We start from the raw sequence: 22,475 nt of genomic DNA, 5'->3' as shown, positions 1-22,475 counted from the left end.
GTTGAGGCCATACCATTGTTTTGCAAAGGTTCACCATACCCTCCTTGCTTTTGTGCTCTGTGGTCCTAATTATAAAGCCGAGGATCCTGTACACCACATTAACTGCTTCCTCAACCTGCTCTGCCACCTCCACCGATTTGTGCACATATACCCCTAGATCCCTCTGCTCCTGCACCCCCTTTAGAATCGTATCCTTCATTTTATATTGTCTTTCCTCACTCTTCCTACCAAAATGCATCTCTGCACGCTTGTTTGCACTAAGTTTCATCTGCCAGGGTCTGCCCATTCCAACAGCTTGTCTACCTATGCCCTTTTGAAGTCTATCGCTATCCACATGATTCACATTACTTTCAAGTTTTGTGTCATACACAAATTTTGAAATTGTGCCCTGCAACCCAAGTCCAGTTCATTAATATAGATCAAGAAAGCAGTGTTCCTAGTACCGACTTCTGAGGAACTCCCGTATATACCTTCCCCCCAGTCCAAGAAACAACCGCTCATGACTCGCTGTTTCCTGTTCTTTGGTCAACTTCATTTCCATGCCTCCACTGCCCATTTTATTCCAAGGGAATATCCTTTATCCACTTTGCTGACAAGCTGTCATATCGCACTTTATTAAATGCATTTCAGAAGTCCACATACACATCAACCCTCATCAAAAACCTCAATCAAATTAGTTAAACACGATTGGCCTTAACAAATCCACGCTAGCTTTCCTTAATTAATCCACATTTGTCCTCGTGACTGTTGATTTCATCTAGATTATCATTTCTGAAAGTTTTCCCACTACAGAGGTCAAATTAACTGGCCTGTAATTGCGGAACTTTTCTTTCCAGCCTTTTTTAAACAAAGGTGTAAACATTTATAATTCCCCAGCCCTCCAGCATCATCCCTTTATCAAAGTGGATTGGCAGATAATGGCCAGTGGATGCGCAATTTCTACCCTGACATCCCTCAGTACCTTCAGATACAGCTGATATCGTCTTCGTGACTTCTTAAGTACTGCAAGTCTTTATGGTACCTACTTCATCAAGTTTAACTCATCCAGTGTCTCAGCTACCCCCCTTTTCACTATGCCCAGCGGCATCAACTTCCTTGCTAAAAACATTTGCAAAGTTCTCATTAAGTGCCTCAGCCTCTGTCATCATGTATAAATAATCTTCTTGGTCCCTAATCAGCCCCCTTTCCTCCTTTGACTAACCTTTTCCTATTTATATGCCTTTTGGATGACTTTAGAAGACTTTTGATTCCCTTTTGTTAGCTGTCAGTCTCTTCCTAATGCTCTGTTTCTCATTTTTCCTCTCCCCCTCTGAACTCACTATATTCAGCCTAGTTCTCACCTGCATTATCCACCTGACATCTGTCATGTGCACCCTTTTCCTGCTTCATCTTGCTCGCCATCTCTTTTGTCATCCACAGAGTTCTGGTTTTGTTTGTCCCGTCATTCCCCTCATGGGAATGTACCTTCACTACCTAAACCATCTCCATTTCAAATGGAGCCCACTGCTGTGATATGAACATAGAATGGTTACAGCACAGAAGGATTTGATGCCAGGGCCATATCCATTTGTATCCCATTGAAATTGGCCTTCCCCCAATTTTTTGTTTTAATTTACTATTTCATGGGATGTGGGCATCACTGGTAAGGCCAGCATTTGTTGCCCATCCCTAACTGCCCTTGAATTAAGTGGCTTGCTCGGCCATTTCAGGGGGCAGTTAACAGTCAACCACATTGCTGTGGATCTGGAGTCACATATAGGCGGTAAGGATGGCAGATTTCCTTCCCTAAAGGACATTAGTGAACGAGATGGGTTTTTATGACAATCGAATGTAGTTTCATGGTCACCATTACAGAGACGAGTTTTATATTCCAGGTTTATTAATTGAATTCAAATTCCACCAGCTGCTGTGTGATTGGATATGAACCCATGTCTTCAGAGCATTAGCCCAGGCCTCCAGATTACTAGTCCAGTGACATTACACTACACCACCATTTTGAGGCAAAGGGCAGCACAGATAAACTCAACCTCAGTGTGTCTCAACCCTATCTAGATTAGTGCAATATTTCTATGCCTCACTTCCACAATGCCATTAGTTCCTTGAGTCTATGTACCATTTAAGTGCTAAGTCAGGGGCTTGTCAAATACTATAAGCATTATGTAGTTACAAGCTGTTCTGGCCAACATTAGCCGGCAAGTGAAATGGGATTCCCTAAACTTATTTCATATAGGACTAGGACTCAAGGTCAAGGTGGCAATTTTCATCCTAAGGCACAAAACTAGATGGAGCCACAGATGCCAACAGTAAAAGGCTAGAGTCTAACCCACTGTGGCACCAAATTCTCCACCTGTGTACTCCCGCCTTATCAAGGAACATGACACGTGACCCTGGTGGCTCCAGGCCATAGGAGACAACAAGGGAAGAGATGAAGAAAGAGAATAAGTTAGCCACAGTTCACAAGCCAGACCACTATTCAGTAACTTAAGGTGCAAAGTGTATGTGGATATTACAGGAGCCTAGGTTTAGGTCTAATGGTGTGAATTATGCATTCCACAAAGAAGCACCCAGATGAAGTATTTGAGGACTTCTAGGATCTGTGGAACACTACCCCAGCATATTACCAACTTGAGAAATGGCAAAAACTGGAAAAAGACATGACAAATTGTGAATGCCAATGGCTCGCATCAAAGACTCACCAATACATAAAATAAGTTTTATTACCCTTACTAATCAAACCATTTTTTAAGCACTATTGTGCCCCAACACAAAATTGGCTACATTCCATCTGAACTGGCAAAGATGCTTGAATTACACAATTAAATGTTGCTCTGTCTGGAAGACAGAAAACATTAAGAAACTTGAGCCAAGTATTCATTGCTTGAGGAAGTATTTCATAACCCTTGTAACAGCTGCAGGACTATAATAGCATTCACAGGCCAGCATTGTTGTATTGCTTATTCTTAATTCTTTCCCCTGCCCAAACTTTAAACAAATGAATTAATGATAGCTGGGTATAGGCTTAATTTACCAGCAAAATTTTAGCCACACAAACGAAGTCCATTAGGGTGGAAAACAGAAGCCTGCCATTGCATGTGCGACACCTGCAGCAGTCTAAGCACATCTTGAGGTCCAAATTAACCAAAGAAACCCAACGTTACAATAGAACACAAAGTGTTTGCCCTAGAGCTCTATATTTGGGGCTGGGCAGGGAGAGAACAGAACTGCATGAACAAACATAGGCTCTCCAACAACCCCATTCACTTACACTGCAGCACTGCCAGGGCTTTTCTTTTAATTCATCCCAGAGATATGAGCATCACTGGCCAAGCCAACATTTGTTGTCCACCCTAAGTGAGTCATTACCTTAAACTGCTGCTGTCATCCATTCGATGTAGGTAGACTCAAAGTGCTATTAAGTAGTCCCAGGATTTTGACCCAATAACAGTGAAGGAATGGCAATATGTATCCAGGTCAGGATGGTGTGAGGCTTGGAGGGGAACTTGCAGGTGGTGGTGTTCCCATGCATCTGCTGCCCTTGTCCTTCGAGGTGCTAGAAGTTGCAAATTTGGAAAGTGCTGTTGAAAGAGCCTTGGTGAGTTTCTGCAGTGCATCTTGCAGATGGTACACACTGCTGCCACTGTGTGTCAGTGGTGGAGGGAGTGAACGTTGAAGGTGGTGGATGGGGTGCCAGTCAAATGGGCTCCTTTGTCCTGAACTGTGTTCTGAAACTTCTTGAGTGTTGGAGCTGCACTCATCCAGGCAAGTGGAGAGAATTCCATCACACTCCTGATTTGTGCCTTTTAGACGGTAGACAGGCTTTGAAGAGTCAAGATCTTGGCTCAGAAGATTAAGTAGTAAAATAGCAAGTGGGGATTTCAATATGAGTCAGAAAGTGCAGGTGGGAGTCCACTAACAGTAGTTACCATTAGACAGAGTATTAAGCAAGAAATAATAGGAGTTTGTAATAAAGGGAATACAATAATTGAGAGGGGCTTTAATTTTCACATAGACTGGACAAAGTTTGTAGATGAGTTTGCAGAATACTTTTGCGACAGTTTCCTGGAACAATACATTGTAGAACCAACTAGGCAGGGTTAATTAGTAATCTCATAGTAAAAGATTCTCTGGGAAAAAGTGACATAGTACCATAGAATTTCATATTAAGTTTAAAAGCTACATACTCCAGTCCCAAACAAGGATCTTAAACAAAACCAATTACAGTGGTATGAGGGGAAGATTGGCAGGCTAAATTGGGTAAATAGGCTAAAATGATACGGCGATAAATAAACAGTGGGTAACATTTCAAGAAACAAATCAAAATGTTCAACAAAAATACATTCCGTTGAAAAACACAAGTTAAGGATAGTATTAGATTAAAAGCTTATATTGTGGCAAAGAATAGTAGTAAGTCTGAGGATTAGGAGTGTCTTAGAAACCAAAGGGCAACCAAGTTGACAAAAACGGGAAAAACAGCTAGGAATATACAGATCGCAAGAGCTTTTGCAAGTATATAAAAAGGAGAGTAGCAGAGTAGCTAAAGTAAACATTGGTACCTTAGAAGAGACAGGACAAATTATCACAGGGAATGAGAAAATTTCAGAGACTGAACAAATATTTTGCATTCATCTTCACACGAGAAGACACAAATCACATGCCACAAGGAGGGTAACCAATGGGCTAATAACAGTGAGGAATCTACGGTAATTAATATCAGCTGAGAAAAAAGTATTGGAAAAACTTAAGGGGCTGAAAACTCACGAATCCCCCGGGTGTAATTGCCTACCCGATGGTTCTAAAGGAGAAAGAGATGGTGGATGTGGTTATGATTTTCCAAAATTCCCTAGATTCCAGAATGGTCCCAGTGGATTGGAAGTTGGCAAATGTAACACTGCTATTTAAGAAAGGAGGGAGAGAGAAACAGGGAAATCTACAGGCCAGTTAGCCTGGGAGAGTCATCAGGAAAATAAATCCTTATTAAGGAAGTCTTAACAATACACTTTAGAAAATCATATGATTAGATAAAATCAACATGATTTTATGAAAGGGAAACCGTGCTGGACAAATTTACACAAGATTTTTTAAAAATTTATTCATGGGATGTGGGCATTGTTGACTAGGCCAGCATTTACTGCCCTTGTTCAGAGGGCATTTAAGAACCAGCCACGTTGTTGTGGGTCTGGAGTCGCATGTAGACCAGGGCAGGTAAGGATGGCAGATTTCCCTCCCTAAAGGACATTAGTGAACCAGATGGGTTTTTACAACAATCAACAATGGTTTTATGATTATCATTAGACTTCTAATTCCAGATTTTTATTGAATTCAAATTCCACCATTGTGGTGGCATTTGAACCCGGGTCCCCAGAGTATTATCCTGGGTCTCTGGATTACTAGTCCAGCGACAATACCACTATGCCATCACCTCTCCTGATGAGGACATAACTATCAGGGCAAAGGGGAACCAGTAGATGTAACGTTCCTGGATTTCCAAAAGGCATTCAACAAGTACCACACTGAGGGTTAAGATACAAGATTAGTGCTCATGAAGTTGGGAGTTATTATACACTGTAACCTCTCCAGTCTGGAAATCTATTGTTTGGAAACACCAGTTGTTCGGAATTTTTTTGAGCAGAACCTCAACTTCATCTGCATTATTTTAGTACATTACTTTGGGAGCAGAAACATGGAAGATTTTGGATAAGTAAAACAATTATTACTGCTTTATAATTTTTTATTACTGTTTTAGGTTTCAGGTAAATATTTATATCTATGGTGTTTTCCGATTCTCACTTGTACTCAAGTATTCTAACATCACTCAATAATATAGAAATAACTTGGTCCCAAGCATTCAGGACTGGAGAGGTTAGCGTATTAGAATGGATAGCTGATTGGTAAACAGACCGGAAGGAAAGAGTAAGGTTAAATGGGGCATTTTCAAGTTGGCAGGCTGAAATTAGTGGAATGCCACATGGAGCGGTCCTGGGTCCTCAGCTATTTACAACCTGTATTAATGATTTAGACAAAGAGGCTGAGTATAATGCAGAAAAAGCTGGAAATACTCAGGTCAGGCGGAAACTGTGGAAAGAAAAAGTTTACGTTTCCGATCTACGACATTTCATCAGAACCTTTCAGCGAATAATGTATCTGATGCTAACAATACAAAACTTAGGTGGAATTGTAAGCCATGAGGACACAAAGAGGCTGCAAAGAGATATAGAGATGCTAATTAAGTGGGCTACAAGGTGGCAGATGGAACAATGTGGGGAAGTGAGAAGTTATTCACTTTGCTCAAGAGAATAGAAAAGCAGGATATATGTGATGTTCAGAGAAATTTGGGAGAGATCGCACAGGAACACAAAGTTAGAATAGGTATAGCAAGCAATTAGGAAGGCAAATGCCATGTTGACCTTTATTGCAAGGGGACTAGGGTACAAGAATAAGGAAATCTTGCTACAATTGTATACAACTTTGGTGAAACCATAGCTGGAGTACTGACTGCAGTTTTGGTCTCCATATTTAAGACAGGATTCACTTGCACTAGAGCTCTGAAAGGTTCACCAGATTGCTTCCTGGGATGAGAGGGTTTTCATATGACCAGCTGGGTTAATTGGGCCTCTACTCTGGAGTTTAGAAGAATAAGACGTATCTCACTGAAACATTAAAAAAATCTGAAGGGGCTTGACAAATAGGCATAGAGGTTGTTTCCTCTGGCTGAGAAATCTAGAACACGGGGCCACTGTCTCAGGATAAGGGGTTGATCATTTTGGACTGAAATGAGGAGGAATTTCCTCAAAGGGTTGTGAACCTTTGGGACTGTCTACCCAAGAGGGTTATGGACGCTCCATCGTTGGATACATTTAAGGTTGAGACAGGCTATCAAGATACATGGAGAGCGGACAGGAAAATAGAGATAGAAAATCAGCCATGGTCAGATTGAATAGCAGAGCTGGCTGAAAGGACCACGTGGACTACTCCTGTTGCTATTTATGTTATGACCCATGCTTACTTTCGTTAACCTCTTTCTTTTAGGTTTACTCTTCATTCTTTATCAATTTCATGGCCACTCTTTGCTGAATTCTAAAATCCTCCCATTCCTCGGGCTTGCTACGCTTTTTGGGAAAATTATAAACCTCCCGAGCCGTCCTGAATCCAGTGATTACTGCATTTACACAATACAAGGACCAAACCCAACCCGCATTAAAATTTTACTGAACCAAAAAGTTTTGCAGCAAAATTTGTTACCAATAGACAATGTATTGGTCCCTAACTCAGCCACCTAACACCATAATGGTTGCTGAAGCTCCAAGGAAAACTCTACCAATTACTGCAGAAGGGCAGGCGTCTGAAAAAATATATACCATACACTTGATCATAAATTGCTTTCACCTTCAATGACAGTCCTCTGACCAAGAGAAATTAATGTTATTAAATGCTGTTCTCCAGATTTGAGCGCAGAATGTATAATTGCACTAATGAATAAAGAGAACCTTTGTACCATTGACTGCTTTCGATAACATTATCACCTTCAAATTCAACAGTCTCTCTTTGGATGTCCAGTCCTAAACAAACTCTACATTTTCCAAAAGCCATTGTACATATTCTGGCCTGCATTAAATTCCATGCACTCATCTCACCAACCAGCTCCACATATGCCAAATCTTCTCAGTGCTACAGTGCCTAACAACACATTTAATTCAAAGTTCTTGCCCTTGCCTACAAATTTCTCCATGGCCTTGACCAACAAACTCTGCAAAATCTGCAAACTCCTTCAACTCTTTATCTTCTTCACTGCTGCCACTCCTGCCTCTGTATATCCCAGCCCCTCCACTGGCACAGTCCCCAGCCATTTTGATTCTAATCTTTAAAACAACTTCCCTACATCCCAAACGCATTTCTTTGTCACAGCTTTCAGCCACCAAAGCTTTCCTTCCTGTTGTGACCATTTCCCCAGGCTTATTTTAAGAGCCTTGGGATGTATCTTAAAGGCACCATATAAATGCAAGATATTTTTAAAAGCAATTATACTCACTCTACATAAAACTGTAAAAACGCTGCAGTGTAGCACTACATCTCATTGAATTCCTGCTCAGAATTATATACAGATTGTTAATGTTCTTTCTATCACAGCAAAGCTCAGCATGAATATCAATATGACAAGCTTAATTAGAATTCATAGGCATAAGAAAGCCCCCTAGATTTTTTTTAATGACTGAAACTTACATAAAAGTTAAAATAATTGATTGTGGAACTGTTTATTCTCTGGACTTTGATTAGAAGGCAAGCAACAAAACACTGGTTTCCTAGCGTATGCAGTAAACCAAATTGGAATGTGCTTGATGCCAGTATGGGTATTTAAAAATTTTAAAACAGATCATATCCCAACTTGCAGCTTCGCCAACAGCCAAAATAATTTCTCAGTGACCCCCTTGAAGTCAGTTACACCCACTACTGAAGCCTCACTCAGATAACCTCCCTTTTTGCATTAAGTCTACAATCTTCATTATTTTATCTTTTGGCCTGCAAAACTGCAGGGTGCATACCCAAAATCATTGTAACCAGGCTCTCTCTACTCTACTCTAATTTTGCTTCCAATTTCCACCCCTCCATCATTTTCACATGGTTCATTTCTGACACTTCCCTTCCCTTCCTTGACCTCTCTGTCTCAATTTCTGGTGATAAACTGTCCACCAATATTCATTACAAGCCTACCGACTCCCACAGCTACCTCGACTACAATTCCTCACACCCCGCTTCCTGTAAGGACTTCATCCCATTCTCTCAGTTCCTTCGCCACCATCGCATCTGTTCTGATGATGCCACTTTCAAAAACAGTTCCTCTGACATGTCTTCCCTAACTGAGGTTTTCCACCCATGGTGGTTGACAGGGCCCTCAACTGTGTCCAGCCCATCTCCCGCGCATCTGCCCTCACACCTTCCTCTCCGTCCCAGAACCATGATAGGGTCCCCCTTGTCCACACTGATCACCCCACCAGCCTCCACATTCAAAGGATCATCCTCCGCCATTTCCGCCAACTCCAGCATGATGCCATCACCAAACACATCTTCCCTTCACCCCCCCACCCCCGCGGCATTCCGCAGGGATCATTACCTCAAGGACACCCTGGTCCACTCCTCCATCACCCCCTACACCTCAACCCCCTCCCACGGCACCTTCTCATGCAACCGCAGAAGGTGCAAAACCTGCCCCTTTACTTCCCCTCTCATCGTCCAAGGGCCCAAACACTCCTTTCAAGTGAAGCAGCATTTCACTTGCACTTCCCTCAATTTAGTCTACTGCATTCGCTGCTCCCAATGCGGTTTCCTCTACATTGGAGACACCAAACGCAGACTGGGTGACCGCTTTGCGGAACACCTTTGGTCTGTCCGCAAGCATGACCCAGACCTCCCTGTCACTTGCCATTTCAACACACCACCCTGCTCTCGTGCCCACATGCCCGTCCTTGACCTGCTGCAATGTTCCGGTGAAGCTCAACGCAAACTGGAGGAACAGCACCTCATCTACCGACTAGGCACTTTACAGCCTTCCGGACTGAATATTGAGTTCAACAACTTTAGATCATGAATTCTCTCCTCCAACCCCACCCCCTTTTTCCAATAATTTATCTATATTTTTCTTTTCCCACCTATTTCCATTATTTTTAGATGTATTTCCATCCATTGTTTTATTTCTACCTTTTAGTCTATTTCAATCCCTTCGCCCACCCCACCCGGGCTATTTGTACCTTGCTCGTCCTTTCTACCCTTAATGTCGCCATTCGCACATTCCTTTTGTCTATGACATCTTTTGGCAATCTCGACCTATCACTGGCCCTCTATCCACCTCTACCTGTCCTACCTACCTACCCACCCCGCCCCCAAAAAAAAACAAGCTTATATTTCACCTCGTTTCTATTTTTCTCTAGTTCTGGTGAAGAGTCATACAGACTCGAAACGTTAACTATATCTCTCTCCGCAGATGCTGTCAGACCTGCCGAGTTTTTCCAGTTATTTTTGTTTTTGTTTCAGGATTTCCAGCATCCGCAGTTTTTTGCTTTTATCTCTCTACTCTTTATTGATGTTGACTGACCCACACATTTCCACTTTCCTAGTATCTAACTTAACATCCCACCCCAAACATACTGGAGTAAATTTTTATCAGTTGAATGGAAATTAACGTACCGACTTCAAGTCCCCAAATTAAATTAAGTCAGAATAGAGTAGCCATAGGGAGAGTGAGAAAAGTTAATTTATCAAACAAAGAAAATGTAAAAGAAACTACCGGATAACTGAGGACTTGTTCCTTAATCTTTAGCATGGACATTTAAAGCCATCATGTTCAAACTTTGAGCTGAAGGCCAAATATCATATCTAAACTAATGTGTGCTCCACACACAATTACGCAGAAGAACAAGATCCACCATTGCACAAAGAGCTCCAAATCTAAGTGCACCAAAAGACTCCACCTGTTTCCTCTCGCAATCATTTCTCATCCTGTCGGCCTGCCCCCCACCCATCCCCTCAACCCTCTTTGCCCACTTTCAAAGCCTAAGTTTTCTGCTTTCTATCTTGCAACTCCTTTCCCCACTTCTAGCTCCCTCTTTTCTCTGGCTTTCTCTGTTCAGTCTTATCTCACATTTTCTCCTTTAGTCCTCTATCCCCCATACTGGCCTTTAATTTCTGGTTATTTATTCCCCAACCAAGGTCAAAAACAGATCACTAATAGTTCTAACCTACCATTGCCAAATGGGCTAACTTGGGGTCAATTTAATCCCAGGGAGCCTTCGGACCATAGAAAAGTTATGGTGCAAGAAGAGGCCATTCAGCCCATCATGTCTGTGCCTTCCAGAAAAATAAACTAGCTGCTCATTTTAATCCCACTTTCTAGAACCTGGTCCGTAGCCTTGCAGATTACAGCACTTCAGATGCAGATCCAGGTACCTTTTAAATGAGTTGAGCGTTTCAGCCTCAACCACCGATTTAGGTAGCGAATTCCAGATGCCCATCACCCTCTGGGTGAAAATGTTTTTCCTCATGTCCCCTCTAATCCTTCTACCAATCACCCTTAAATCTATGTCCCCTAGTAATTGACCCCTCAGCTAGGGGAAACAAGTCTTTACTGTCTACCCAATCTAGGCCCCTCAATTTTATACACCTCAATTAAATCACCCCTCAGCCTCCTCTGTTCTAAGGAAAACAGCTCTAGCCTATCCAATCTCTCCTCATAGCTGCAATTTTCAGCCCTGACAGCATTCTTGTAAATCTCCTCTGTGCTCTCTCAAGGGCAATTATGTCCTTCCTGTAATGTGATGAGCAGAACTGTACACAAAATTATGGCTGTGGCCTAAACAGAGTTTTATACAGTTCCAGCATTACATCCCTGCTTTTGTATTCAAAAGCTCATGCAAGGAAAGCATTCCATATGCTTTCTTTACCACCTTATCCACCTGTCCTGCCACCTTCAGGTACCTATGGCCATGCACGCGAAGGTATCTCACTTCCTCAACCCCTCTCAATAACTTCCCTCTCCAAATGCATTACCTCTCACTCTTCCAGATTGAATTCCATTTGCCACTTTCCTGCCCACTCAACCAAACCATTGATATCATTCTGAAGTCGACAGCTATCCTCTTCACTATCAACTACATTGCCAATTTTTGTATCATCTGCAAATTTCCCAATCATACCTCCCACATTTAAGTCATTAATATATACAACGAACAGCAAGGGTCCCAACACTGAGCCCTGTGGAACACCACCAGAAACCATTTTCCATCTGCAAAAACATCCATCAACCATTACCCTTTGTTTCCTGTCACTGAGCCAATTTTGGATCCAACTTGCCACCTTCTCCTGATCCCATGGGATCTCACTTTTCTGACCAGTCTGCCGTGTGGTACCTTGTCAAATGCCTTCTAAAATTCATGTAGACAACATCCACTGAACTATCCTCATCAATGCTCCTCAATACTTCCTCAAAAAATTCTATTAAGTTAGTGAGACACCATACTGACTGCCCTGATCAACCTGTCCCTAAATGACAGGTCATCCTGTCTCAGAATTGATTCCAATAATTTGCTCACCATTGAAGTCAGGCTGACTGGTCTATAATTTTCTGGCCTATCCCTCGCACCCTTTTTAAGTAATGGTACATTTGCAGACCTCCAGCCCTCTGGTACCTCACCTGTATCTAGTGAAGGTTGGAAAATGATCCTCAGGGCATCCACTGTTTACTCCCTGACTTCCGTTGACAAGCTGGGATACGATCCATCTGGTCCTGGTGACTTAACCACCCTGATGAATTATCCACCTTCAAGGATGTCAGTCACTCCAGTACTTCCTCTCTCACTATGCTTATTGTATCTAATATTTCACACTCCTTTTTAACTAGGATATCTGCATCATCCCTCTTCCTAGTGAAGACGGAGACAAAGTACTCATTGAGAACCCTGCCCGCATCTTTAGCGTCCAAGTTACCATGTACATCTCTGATAGGTCTTACCCTGTCCTTAATTATTCTCTTGCTCGTAATGTACTGGTAAAACATTTTTGGGTTTTCTTTGATTTTACCTGCCAATATTTTTTCATATCCTTTCTTTGCTTTCCTAATTTCCATTTTTACTTCACCCTTTTACTTTCTATACTCCTCTAGGCTTTCTACAGTATTTAGTCTTTTGTAACTGTCATAAGCTTTTTTTTCCTGCTTTATCTTGGCCTGTATGCTTCTGGACAACCAGGGAGCTCTAGATTTGGCAGTGCCACCCTTTTTTTGTGGAGACATGTCTACACTGTGCCGGTAGAGTCTCACTTTTGAATGCCTCCCATTGATTTGACACTGTTTTCCCTTCTAATAGCTGTATCCAATCCACTCTCGCCAGCTCACCGTTAACCTTTGTAAAATTTGTCTTCCCCCCAATTCAGAACTTTTACTCCTGTTCTTTGTCCTTTTCCATAATGATGCTAATCCTAACTGTATGAAAGTCACTATCTCCAAAATGGTCCTCCGCTGCTACATCATCCACTTGCCCAGCTTCATTTCCTAAGACAGAATCTAGAATTGCACCCCCTCTCGTTGGGCTTGTTATGTGCTGGCTAAAAAAGTTCTCTTGAATGCAGTTCAAGAATTTTGCACCCTCTGTGCCCTTCACACTGTTCATATCCCAACTGATATTAGGATAGTTGAAGTCCTAAACTGTTACTGTTTTTGCACTTAGAAATCTGCCTACATATTTGCTCTCCTCTCTTCCATTATTTGGGGGTCCATAGTACACTCCTAGCAGTGTGGCTGCCCCTTTTTTATTTCTGAGCTCAACCTATATAGCCTCATTTGATACCTCATTTAGTATATCATCCCTCCTCACGGCTATAATTGATTCTCTAACCAATAATGCTACACCCCCACCTTTTTTTATCCCCCTACCTATCCTGTTTGAAAACTCTATATTCAGGGGCATTGAGCTGCCATTTTTGCCAAGTTTCTGTCATAGCAATGATATCATGTTGCCATGTGTCTGTATGTGCCCTCAGCTCATCGGCTTTATTTGCTATACTCCTTGCATTTATACATGCACCTTTTAACACTGCCAAATTTCTGTGCTGTACACTTTTTAACCTGTGCTTTTTCTGTTTTTCAGAGTTACTAACCAATTCTCCATTTCCCGTTCCCTGCTCTGACTTTGCCTTCAGGTTCCCACCCCCCGACAATCTAGTTTAAATGCCCCCCTTCAACAGCGCTAGCAAATCTCCCTGCGAGGATACTCATCCGAATCTTGTTCAGGTGTAGACCGTCCAGCTTGTACAAGTCCCACCTTCCGCAGAACCAGTCCCAATGCCCCAGAAATCTGATGCCCTCCCTCCTACACCAGCTTTGCAGCCATGTGTTTAATCACTCAATTCTCTTGTTAATACCTAATAGATTCTGTTGATGGATGTTAAATACCCAGTCGTTTTAAGATAATAAGGTGAACAGGTGTGGGTATTGATTAGTAAATTGGACTCAGATGTGTATATAAAGAGTCAGCCAGCACTGGACGAATATTGTGTTAGAGTGGGGAAGCAAGCTCTGTGGCGAGCAATGAACAGTCTCTAACAAGGCATCCTAGCCTCAGTGTCTTCTTCACAACCTGGCGTTGGAATTTCATTAACATTGGCAGGATGACTGAAACCAAGTATAAGGTGGTAGGATATGATTTTCCACCACTTTGGTGAAACAGAACCTATTAGATACTAACAATGCTGCATACTTCTGTCTTTCTCCACCCTTCTACAAGATAACAATCCACAACATCAGGGGCCTGGGCATCTTTCAAGTGCAGCAGTACAAGAATGTTACAACAGGGGAACTCCTAGTAAGCCAAACACTTCAAGAGATAAGCTTAAAGATGGAATATGGACACCAGAAACTTGCATTGCAATGGCACTACTGTATTTGGAAGACTTATTTCAATCCAATATGCCAGAGTTAGGTTGCAGATTGACCATGGTCTCACTGAATGGAAGAACAAGCCCGAGTGGCAAAATGGCTTCCTGTTCCTAATAAATCCAGTTTAAGTGATTTTATAAATTTTGATTCAATATCCCACATGCCTCTTGCAGCAAACACAAATAATCCTTTCTCCAGAATTAACTATATGATTACAGAATTATTAGTACAAAAGGAGGGCATTCAGCCTGCCATGTCTACATTTCACCCAGCACCATTCTCTTGCACTCTCCCTATAACCCTGCACATTCTCTCTCTTCAAATAATCATCTAATTTCCTCTTGAAATCCTTGATTGAACCTGCCTCCGCCACACTCTCAGGCAGTGCATCCCAGATCCTAGTCACTCGGTGTGTGAAAAAGTTTTTTCTCCTACGGTTTTTGCTTCTTTTACCAATTACTTTAAATCTGTGCCCTCTCACTCTCGATCCTTTCAAGAGTGGGAACAGTTTCGCCCTATCGACTCTGTCCAGACCCCTCGATTTTGAATACCTCTATCAAATCCTCCTTTCAGCCTTTTCTCCAAGAAGAGTCCCAACTTCGCCAATCTATCTTCGTAACTGAAGTTACTCACCGCTAGAACCATTCTTGTAAGCCTCTTCTGCACACTCTACAATGCCTTCACATCCCTCCTGAAATGCAGCACTCAGAACTGTACAGAATACTCCATCTAAGGTCTAACTAGTGAGTTATATAAGTTCAACATAACCTCCTTGCTCTTGTACTCTACACCCCTATTAATAAAGCCAAGGATACTATAAGCTTTATTAACTGCTCCCTCAACCTGTCCTGCCACCCTTAATGGCTTAGGCACATATACATCCAGGTCTCTCTGCTCCTGCACCCCCTTCAGAGTAGTACCCTTTATTTTATACTGTCCCTCTATGTCCTTCCTACCAAAACATATCATCTCTCATTTTTCTGCATTTAACGTCATCTGCCACCTATCTGCCCATTCCACCAACTTGTCTATTGTCCTTTTGAAGTTCTACGTAAGAACAAGGAGGAGTAGGCAATTCAGCCCTTCGAGCCTGCCCCGCCATTCAATACGATCATAGCTGATCCCACTTCGGCCTCAACTCCAATTTCCCGCCCTCTCCCCATAACCTGTTACTAATTAAAAATCTATCTCCTCAAATTTATTCAGCACCCTGGCATCCATTGCACTCTGAGGTAACGAGTTCCACAGATTCACGACCCTTTGAGAAAAGTTATTCCTCCTCATCTCTGATTTAAATCTACCACCCCTTAGCCTAAAACTCTCATTTTAGAATGCCCCACAAGTGTAAACATCCGCTCCATGTCTACACTGTCCTCCTCACAGTTCACAATGCTTCCAAGTTTTGTATCATTTGCAAATGTTGAAAATGTTCCTGTACACCAAGGTCTAGATCATTAACATATATCAGGAAAAGGGTCCCAATATCGACCCCTGGGGAACTTCACTACAAACATTCCTCCAGCCCAAAGAACATCCATTAACCATTTCTCTGCGTTTCCTGTCGCTCAGCCAACTTTGTATCCATGTTGCTGCTGTCCCTTTTATTCCATGAGCTATAATTTTTTCTCAAATCTGTTGCGTGGCACTGTATTGAATGCCTTGTGGAAGTCTATGTACACCACATCAACAGCATTGTCCTCATCAATCCTCTCTGTTACCTCTTTGAAAAACTCCAGCAAGTTAGTTAAACATGATGTTCCCTTAAGAAATCCATGCTGGCTCTCCTTAATTAACCCACATTTGTCCACGCAACTATACATCTGTTCCAAATTATAGTTTCTCGAAGCTTTTCCACCACCGAAGTTAAACGAAGGTCTGAGGAAGACTGAAAAATTATGGCCAATGTTTCTGCAATTGTCAGTCTCATGTCCCTCAGTACCCTTGGAGGCATCTCGCCCGGTCCCAGTGCCTTGTCCACTTTAAGTACACAACAGCCTATCCAATGCCACCACTTCTTTAAACCCTTCTAGTGACTGAATTTCCTCCTCTTTTATCATGGTCTGGGTAGCATCTTCTCCCTTGGTAAAGACAGATGTTTAGTACCTCAGCCATGCTCCCTGCCTCCATATGTAAATCCCCTTTTTGGTCCCTAATCAGACCTACTACTCCTTTTACTATTTACGTACTTTTAGAAGTCTTTGGGATTCCCTTTCATGTCTCTCTTCATACTCCCTCTTTGCTTCTCTTATTTGATTTTTCGCCTCCCCTCTGAACCTTCTATATTCAGCCTGGTTCTCAATCGTAGCTTTTACCTGGCACCTGTCATAAGCACACTTTTTCTTAGTTTCTACTCCTTTTTCATCCAGGGAGCTCTGGATTTGTTTGCCCTACTTTTCCCTTTTGAGCGAATACACCTTGACTGTGCCCAAGCCATATCGCCTTTGAAGTTAGCCCACTGATCAACAACTGTTTCTCCTGCCAACATCTGGCTCCAATTTATTCGGTCCAGGTCCGTTCTTACCCCATTGAAGTTGGTTTTCCCCCAGTTAATTATTCTTACTCTGGATTGTTCATTGTCCTTTTTCATAATCATCCCAAACCTTAAGATACAATGATTACTGTCCACTAAAAGTTCTCCTACTGACACTTGATCTACTCAGCCCATCTCATTCCCAAGAACTAGGTTTAACAGTGCCTTCTTTCTCATGGGCTGTACACATGCTGCTGTCGAAAGTTCCCCAGAACATACTCTAGGAATCTGCCCTTTACACTACCACCATCCCAGTCTGTATTCAGATAATTAAAGTCCCAAGTGACGAAAATGAAGAAGTCACAATTCGCAGAAGCTCAGAGCAATTTTTTAAACGTCAGCCAATTAACAACAATTTAGATCAACTATAATTCCTTTCTATTTCTGTTTGAACAATGACCTCCAAAGGGAGGAGGGGAAAAAATTAATAGGAAACAGATAACCTATTACTAGGAGAAATACAAGTTAATGATTTAAACTAATGATTCATCCCCCATACGATGCAAGCAACAAACTCAACATTAAGTGACCATAATCAAAGAAAAAGCAACCAGCCTAACCAGAGATCCTTAAGACTACTTTGTAATTCTCAACTTCTCTTTTTAAAAAGCCATGTTAACTGCATAATGCAAGAAAATACAGGCCAGTCAATTTGGTTGAACGTTAATGCATCAAGGTGCCTTGAACTGCAAAAGTGGTTGGAATCACAACCCTTTAACTTGCAGTGGCCTTATTCGTGACATTTCGCCAACTGACATGGCATCAGTTCCATAACTTGGTTACAGTCTGAAGTGCTGCTGAGTTGATGGCTACCTGCAAGTTGCCAGGTCCAAAATCATTCTTCTTTCATAACTAGCTCAAAAATCAGACAAAAGCAGACTCGAAACTTGTAATATCAATTGTCATTTACTTTGGCATGCCCAAATACTGTGGATGTATATCTATACTGTTCACACTAGGGAAAATAGAAGGCTTAGTGGCACTTCCACGCCCTGCCTGATTAACAGTGAATGAAATTGTGAAAATCTTGTCGCAATACCAACTTACAAACCCAAAGAAAATACAATGCAAATTTAGGAAATGACAGGGCAATTTCAATTGCAAGGCCTTCATTGGCTATCTTGACCACATTTGAAGAATTCTATTGTGTTAGTAAATTACAGCTTAGATTTTACACTACCCGCTCAGGGAGATGTTTCACTGCTCTGCCTCGTTTCATACTTTCAGTTTTAAAAACACACATCTAGTTATCATAGGATGGCAATACACATTTCCAGTTATCAGAAGATAGCAAAGAACCACCTTCAGGTTGCAATCAGCCAGTCTGAAATAGTCATTCTAAAGCTGTCTACAGTTCACCTTTAGTGGATTGCCAGTTCTTTCCTCCCTTGTTACTGTGTCCAGTCTTGGCCAAACCAGCAACATACTTGTCTTTCTTACTCCTGGCTCTTCAAAACATGACAGTTTCCAAAATCACTGAGTTAACTTTAAACATCCAACCTTCTGTGCACTTTCACAAGCCAAAAGATTACCTGATGCTGTTAACCCAAAACCACTTAGGTTCTCTTACAGCAGAGAGTTGACAATGCAGTCATACTGCTTTCCCACCGGCCATGCTTTGTGATAAAGCAGGCCAGCTTCAGATCATACACCTCAATTGGAATGTTGACAACCAGCATTGCAAACTTGCACTCAACCTCAATATGTAAACAGGCAGCTTGCAAATACAAAATAATGGCTGCTGCATTGACTATAGACTTGAGAGGTTTCTGAAACAAATTACAACACAAAACCATCTTAAAATAATCCTCCCAAATAGGAACGTAACAAGAGGAAAAAACAAAACTTGAACCACTCATCAAACTTCGAGTACCCTAAGATGACACCCAGATTCAGTCCCCTAGCCTCAGACAATCTTATTTACCCTTATATTTCTCACTCACCAGTTTGATTTAGATATTATAAGGTTTGCAGAAGGGTAGTTTTTAAGAACTGCTGCCTCACTGGTGGATCTTTAATCAAAGTAATTTAGTGTCCATCATTTGATGTATGCAAATTAATAGGAACGAAGTTTTGTCAAGCTATCCACCCAGTCATAAACTGGGCCTTCCCTCCCCAAACTCTATCTTAGAAGTCACATTCCTCTTGAATGCCCTGTTTGTGCCTACAATACCACACCTGGCAGATCACTTCAAACAAGTTTAAAAAATAATTCACATCCTTTACTCCTGCTTTCTTCGCTGATTTCAAGTATTATTCGTGATTTACTCTTTGGGTGATCCAACATTCAATCTATGATTGGTGTTGTTGGTTACAGTATGCTTAGAAACCAGTTCACATTTTAATCTGCATGCAGATCTTTTTAAAAAACAGAAAGTCAGACAGCAAGGATAACCATTCATCCCATTGTACTGTGCCTCTCTGAAGAGTGACACACTTAGTCCCACTCTTATGTCCATTGCTTTTTTAAGTATATGCAAAATTCCCTTTGGAAAGCTACTACTGAATCTGCTTCCATCACCTTTTCAGGGAGGGGGTTCCAATTTATAACTTGCTGCACATCTCCCAAATCTGTGCCTCTGCCATACTCCCTACCCACTTTTATAACTTCTATTTAATCTCCCCAGGACCTTCTCTGCTGCAAGAATTATTCTTATTTCAACAACCTCTCCACCTAACTATCCCTCAACTCGGGTTTTTTTTTTAAACGGTAGAAACACCGTCAAATAAAATCTAGGGCAAGACTTTTGTTATACATAACCAACGTGTTTTTTTCTTTAATCAACTTTTTCCTGGCCAACTGAACATTGCACCTACCTCCAATGCTAAGGCCGTTTTGTCATAGGCGCAGGGGACTCGCTTCTGGATGGCCCTGGCATAGACGGGTCCGTTCTGGGTGGTGGGCAGGGGGTTGGCACCGGTGGGCAGGGGGCTGCTGGTCTGGGGCTGGGCATAAGCGTGTGCGGGCTCGGGGATGCCGTAGCTGCTGGAGTTGCGGTAGCCGGGCGGCTGCTGCTGCTGCTGCTGGGGCGACGACTTGACCACCACCTCGACATAAGGCACGGGGATCATGCCGAGCCGGCCGTCCTTGTTGCGGGCGCTCCACCACTGCTCCTCGGGCTTGTCCACGATGACCAGCAGCTCGCCCTTCTTGAAGGGCAGGTCCTCCACGTCGTTGCCGGGGAAGTCGTACAGAGTCCGCACGTACTCGGCGCTCTCGTCGCCGCCCGAACCCGGGGAGGAGCTGGGCCCCATCAGGACCTGGCCTTTGCCCAGCGAGGAGGAGGCGGCGGCGGCCGGGCCCGCGGCTCGGGGGGCCGGCTCGATCAGGGTGGTGGTGTCCAGGTAGTGGATCTTGTAGAACTCGAGCAGGCCAGGCAGGTTGTCAAACTCCTGGTCGCCGATTTTGAACTTGCCTGGCAGGCTGTTGATGATGTAGTGCGAGACTTTGGAGTTCTCGGACACGGACAGCACATAGTCCCCCGGGCAGGTGGTGCTATCCCTCACCAGGAAAGTGCCGTGCCGCTGGCCCTGCAGCTTGGCCTGGGCTTCCTGCCGGCTCAGCGGCCCGAAGTACCAGCTCGTCCGGTCGTGTGATTCGAATTTGGCGGCCGCCATGGCGACTCCCCACCCCTCCTCCCGCCCCCCTGAGCTAATCAAGCCCGAGGCCTAAGCCCGAGGCCCCGGGACACACTCAGCAAACACACCGCGACGGCGGTTCCTTCCCGGGGCCCTCTCGCTCACGCCGCGCCGCTCACTGCGGCCTGCTCTCGGCTGGCTCCCGCTGCCCTCCTCCTCCTCCTCACAGCCGCCTCCTCATGGCCGGGAAGGGGGGAGGGTTGTTGTAAGCTGGCTGTGTGGCTGCCGCTTCGTCCCGGTTCCCGCTCTCCCACCGCCCGCCTTCCGCTGGCCTCTGGACAAAGATGGCGGCGGCGCTGGGCTTGGCCTTCGGCCGCCGGCGTCGTGACGTCAGAGTATCGCGGCGTCCGGCGCCGTGACGTCATGATAGCACGTCGTGTGTGGCACTTTTGGCGGGAAGAATACAAAACCCATTGGCTTGGCTGGAGGAAAGAAAATTATAACTGAAGAAGTGTTTCCCCTTCGTTTTATTACAGTTTACCCTTGGTGTTTCTTTATTTAATTTCTTTAATATGATGCGGGCGTCGTTGGCAAGGCCAACATTTATTACAACTGAGTGGCTTGCTCGGCCATTTCAGAGGGCAGTTAAGAGTCAACCACATTGCCGAGGGTCTGGAGTCACCAGTAGGCCAGACAGGCTAAGGATGGCAGATTTCCAACCACCATGGTGAGATTGTGAACCCACATCCCCAGAGCATTAGCTGGGCTCCTGGATTAGTAGTTCAATGACATTACGACTACGCCACCATCTCCCCATAATGGGAGATAATAATTCTGGGTTAAGTGATTTTCACAGCTAAAATGGAGTACACTGGAGGTTAATCAATCCCTGCTTGACCTAGTTTGTATTCCCATGGATTTAGGAGATTGAGGTGTTTAAAAATGGCAGAAGATTGTGAGAGGGAGAATTGTAGAAGATAATTGTTCAATTCCTCAACAACTTTATTCATCATTATATCATTTGACTACCAGGATGATCAAAAGTCATGGAATCCTAGAAAGTTACCGCATGGAAGGAGATCATTCAGCCCATGATATCTGCACCAGCCGACAAGGAGCCATCCATCCTAATCCCAGTTTTCAGTTTCTGGTCTGTAGCCTTGCAGGTTATGGCACTTCAAATGCACATCCAAATACCTTTCAAAGATTTGAGGGTTTCAGCCTCTACCACCCTTTCAGGTAGAATTCCAGATCCCCACCACCTGCTGGCAGAAAAATATCCCTGCCCAAAAAAAATCCCCTCTAACCCTGTTTCCTCTTACCCTAAATTTATGTCCCCTTGTTATGGACCCCTCAACCAAGGGGAATTGGGCCTTCCTAGCCACTCTGTCTAGACCCCTCGTAATATTATACACTTCAGTTATATCTCCCCTCAACCTCCTCTGTTCCAAAGAACGAACCCCAATTGATTCAACTTTTCATCGTAACTAAATTTCTCCAACCCAGGCTCCTTGTAAATCTCCTCTATCATCTCTAGTGCAATCATACTTTTCCTTCCCCAAATGTATCACCTTACACTTCTCCAGATTGAACATTTTTAGCCACTGTTTCACCCACTTGACTAGTCCATTTATGTCTTCCTACAGACAACAGCCTTTTTCTTCATTACTAACCACACCCCAATTTTATATCGCTTGCAAACTTCTTAATCATACCCCTAGTCCAAATCTTTGGTATTTACCACAAAAAGCAAGGGACCCAGTACTGAGCCTGCAGAACCTCATTGAAAACAGCCTTCCAGTCACAAAAACACCCATCAACCATTACCCTTTGTTTTCTGCCCTGAGCCAATTTTGGATCCAACTTGTACTTTGCCTTGGATCCCATGGGCTCTTACTTATGTGAGTTTGATGGTTTGTTTTAACAATTCCTATATAGATTCAGAAGGCC

The 22,475-nt window shown here is 43.2% G+C and overlaps 1 protein-coding gene across 1 annotated transcript in view; it reads right to left on the bottom strand.

Moving 5' to 3' along the window:
* Window positions 1–20,910, bottom strand: part of crkl (v-crk avian sarcoma virus CT10 oncogene homolog-like) — a 75,729-nt gene extending 54,819 nt beyond the window's left edge. The window contains exon 1 of the mRNA XM_078553816.1: window positions 19,764–20,910. Within this exon, the coding sequence (XP_078409942.1) occupies window positions 19,764–20,564 (801 nt within the window). The 5' untranslated portion in view covers window positions 20,565–20,910. The remainder of the gene's footprint in view (window positions 1–19,763) is intronic.
* Between the last annotated feature and the right edge of the window lie 1,565 nt (window positions 20,911–22,475).

The sequence above is a fragment of the Cetorhinus maximus genome, chromosome 12 (genome assembly GCF_964194155.1).
Source record: "Cetorhinus maximus chromosome 12, sCetMax3.hap1.1, whole genome shotgun sequence".
NCBI lineage: Eukaryota > Metazoa > Chordata > Chondrichthyes > Lamniformes > Cetorhinidae > Cetorhinus > Cetorhinus maximus.
The sequence above is the reverse complement of the archived record's forward strand: the minus strand, read 5'-3'. Positions and strand labels throughout refer to the sequence as shown.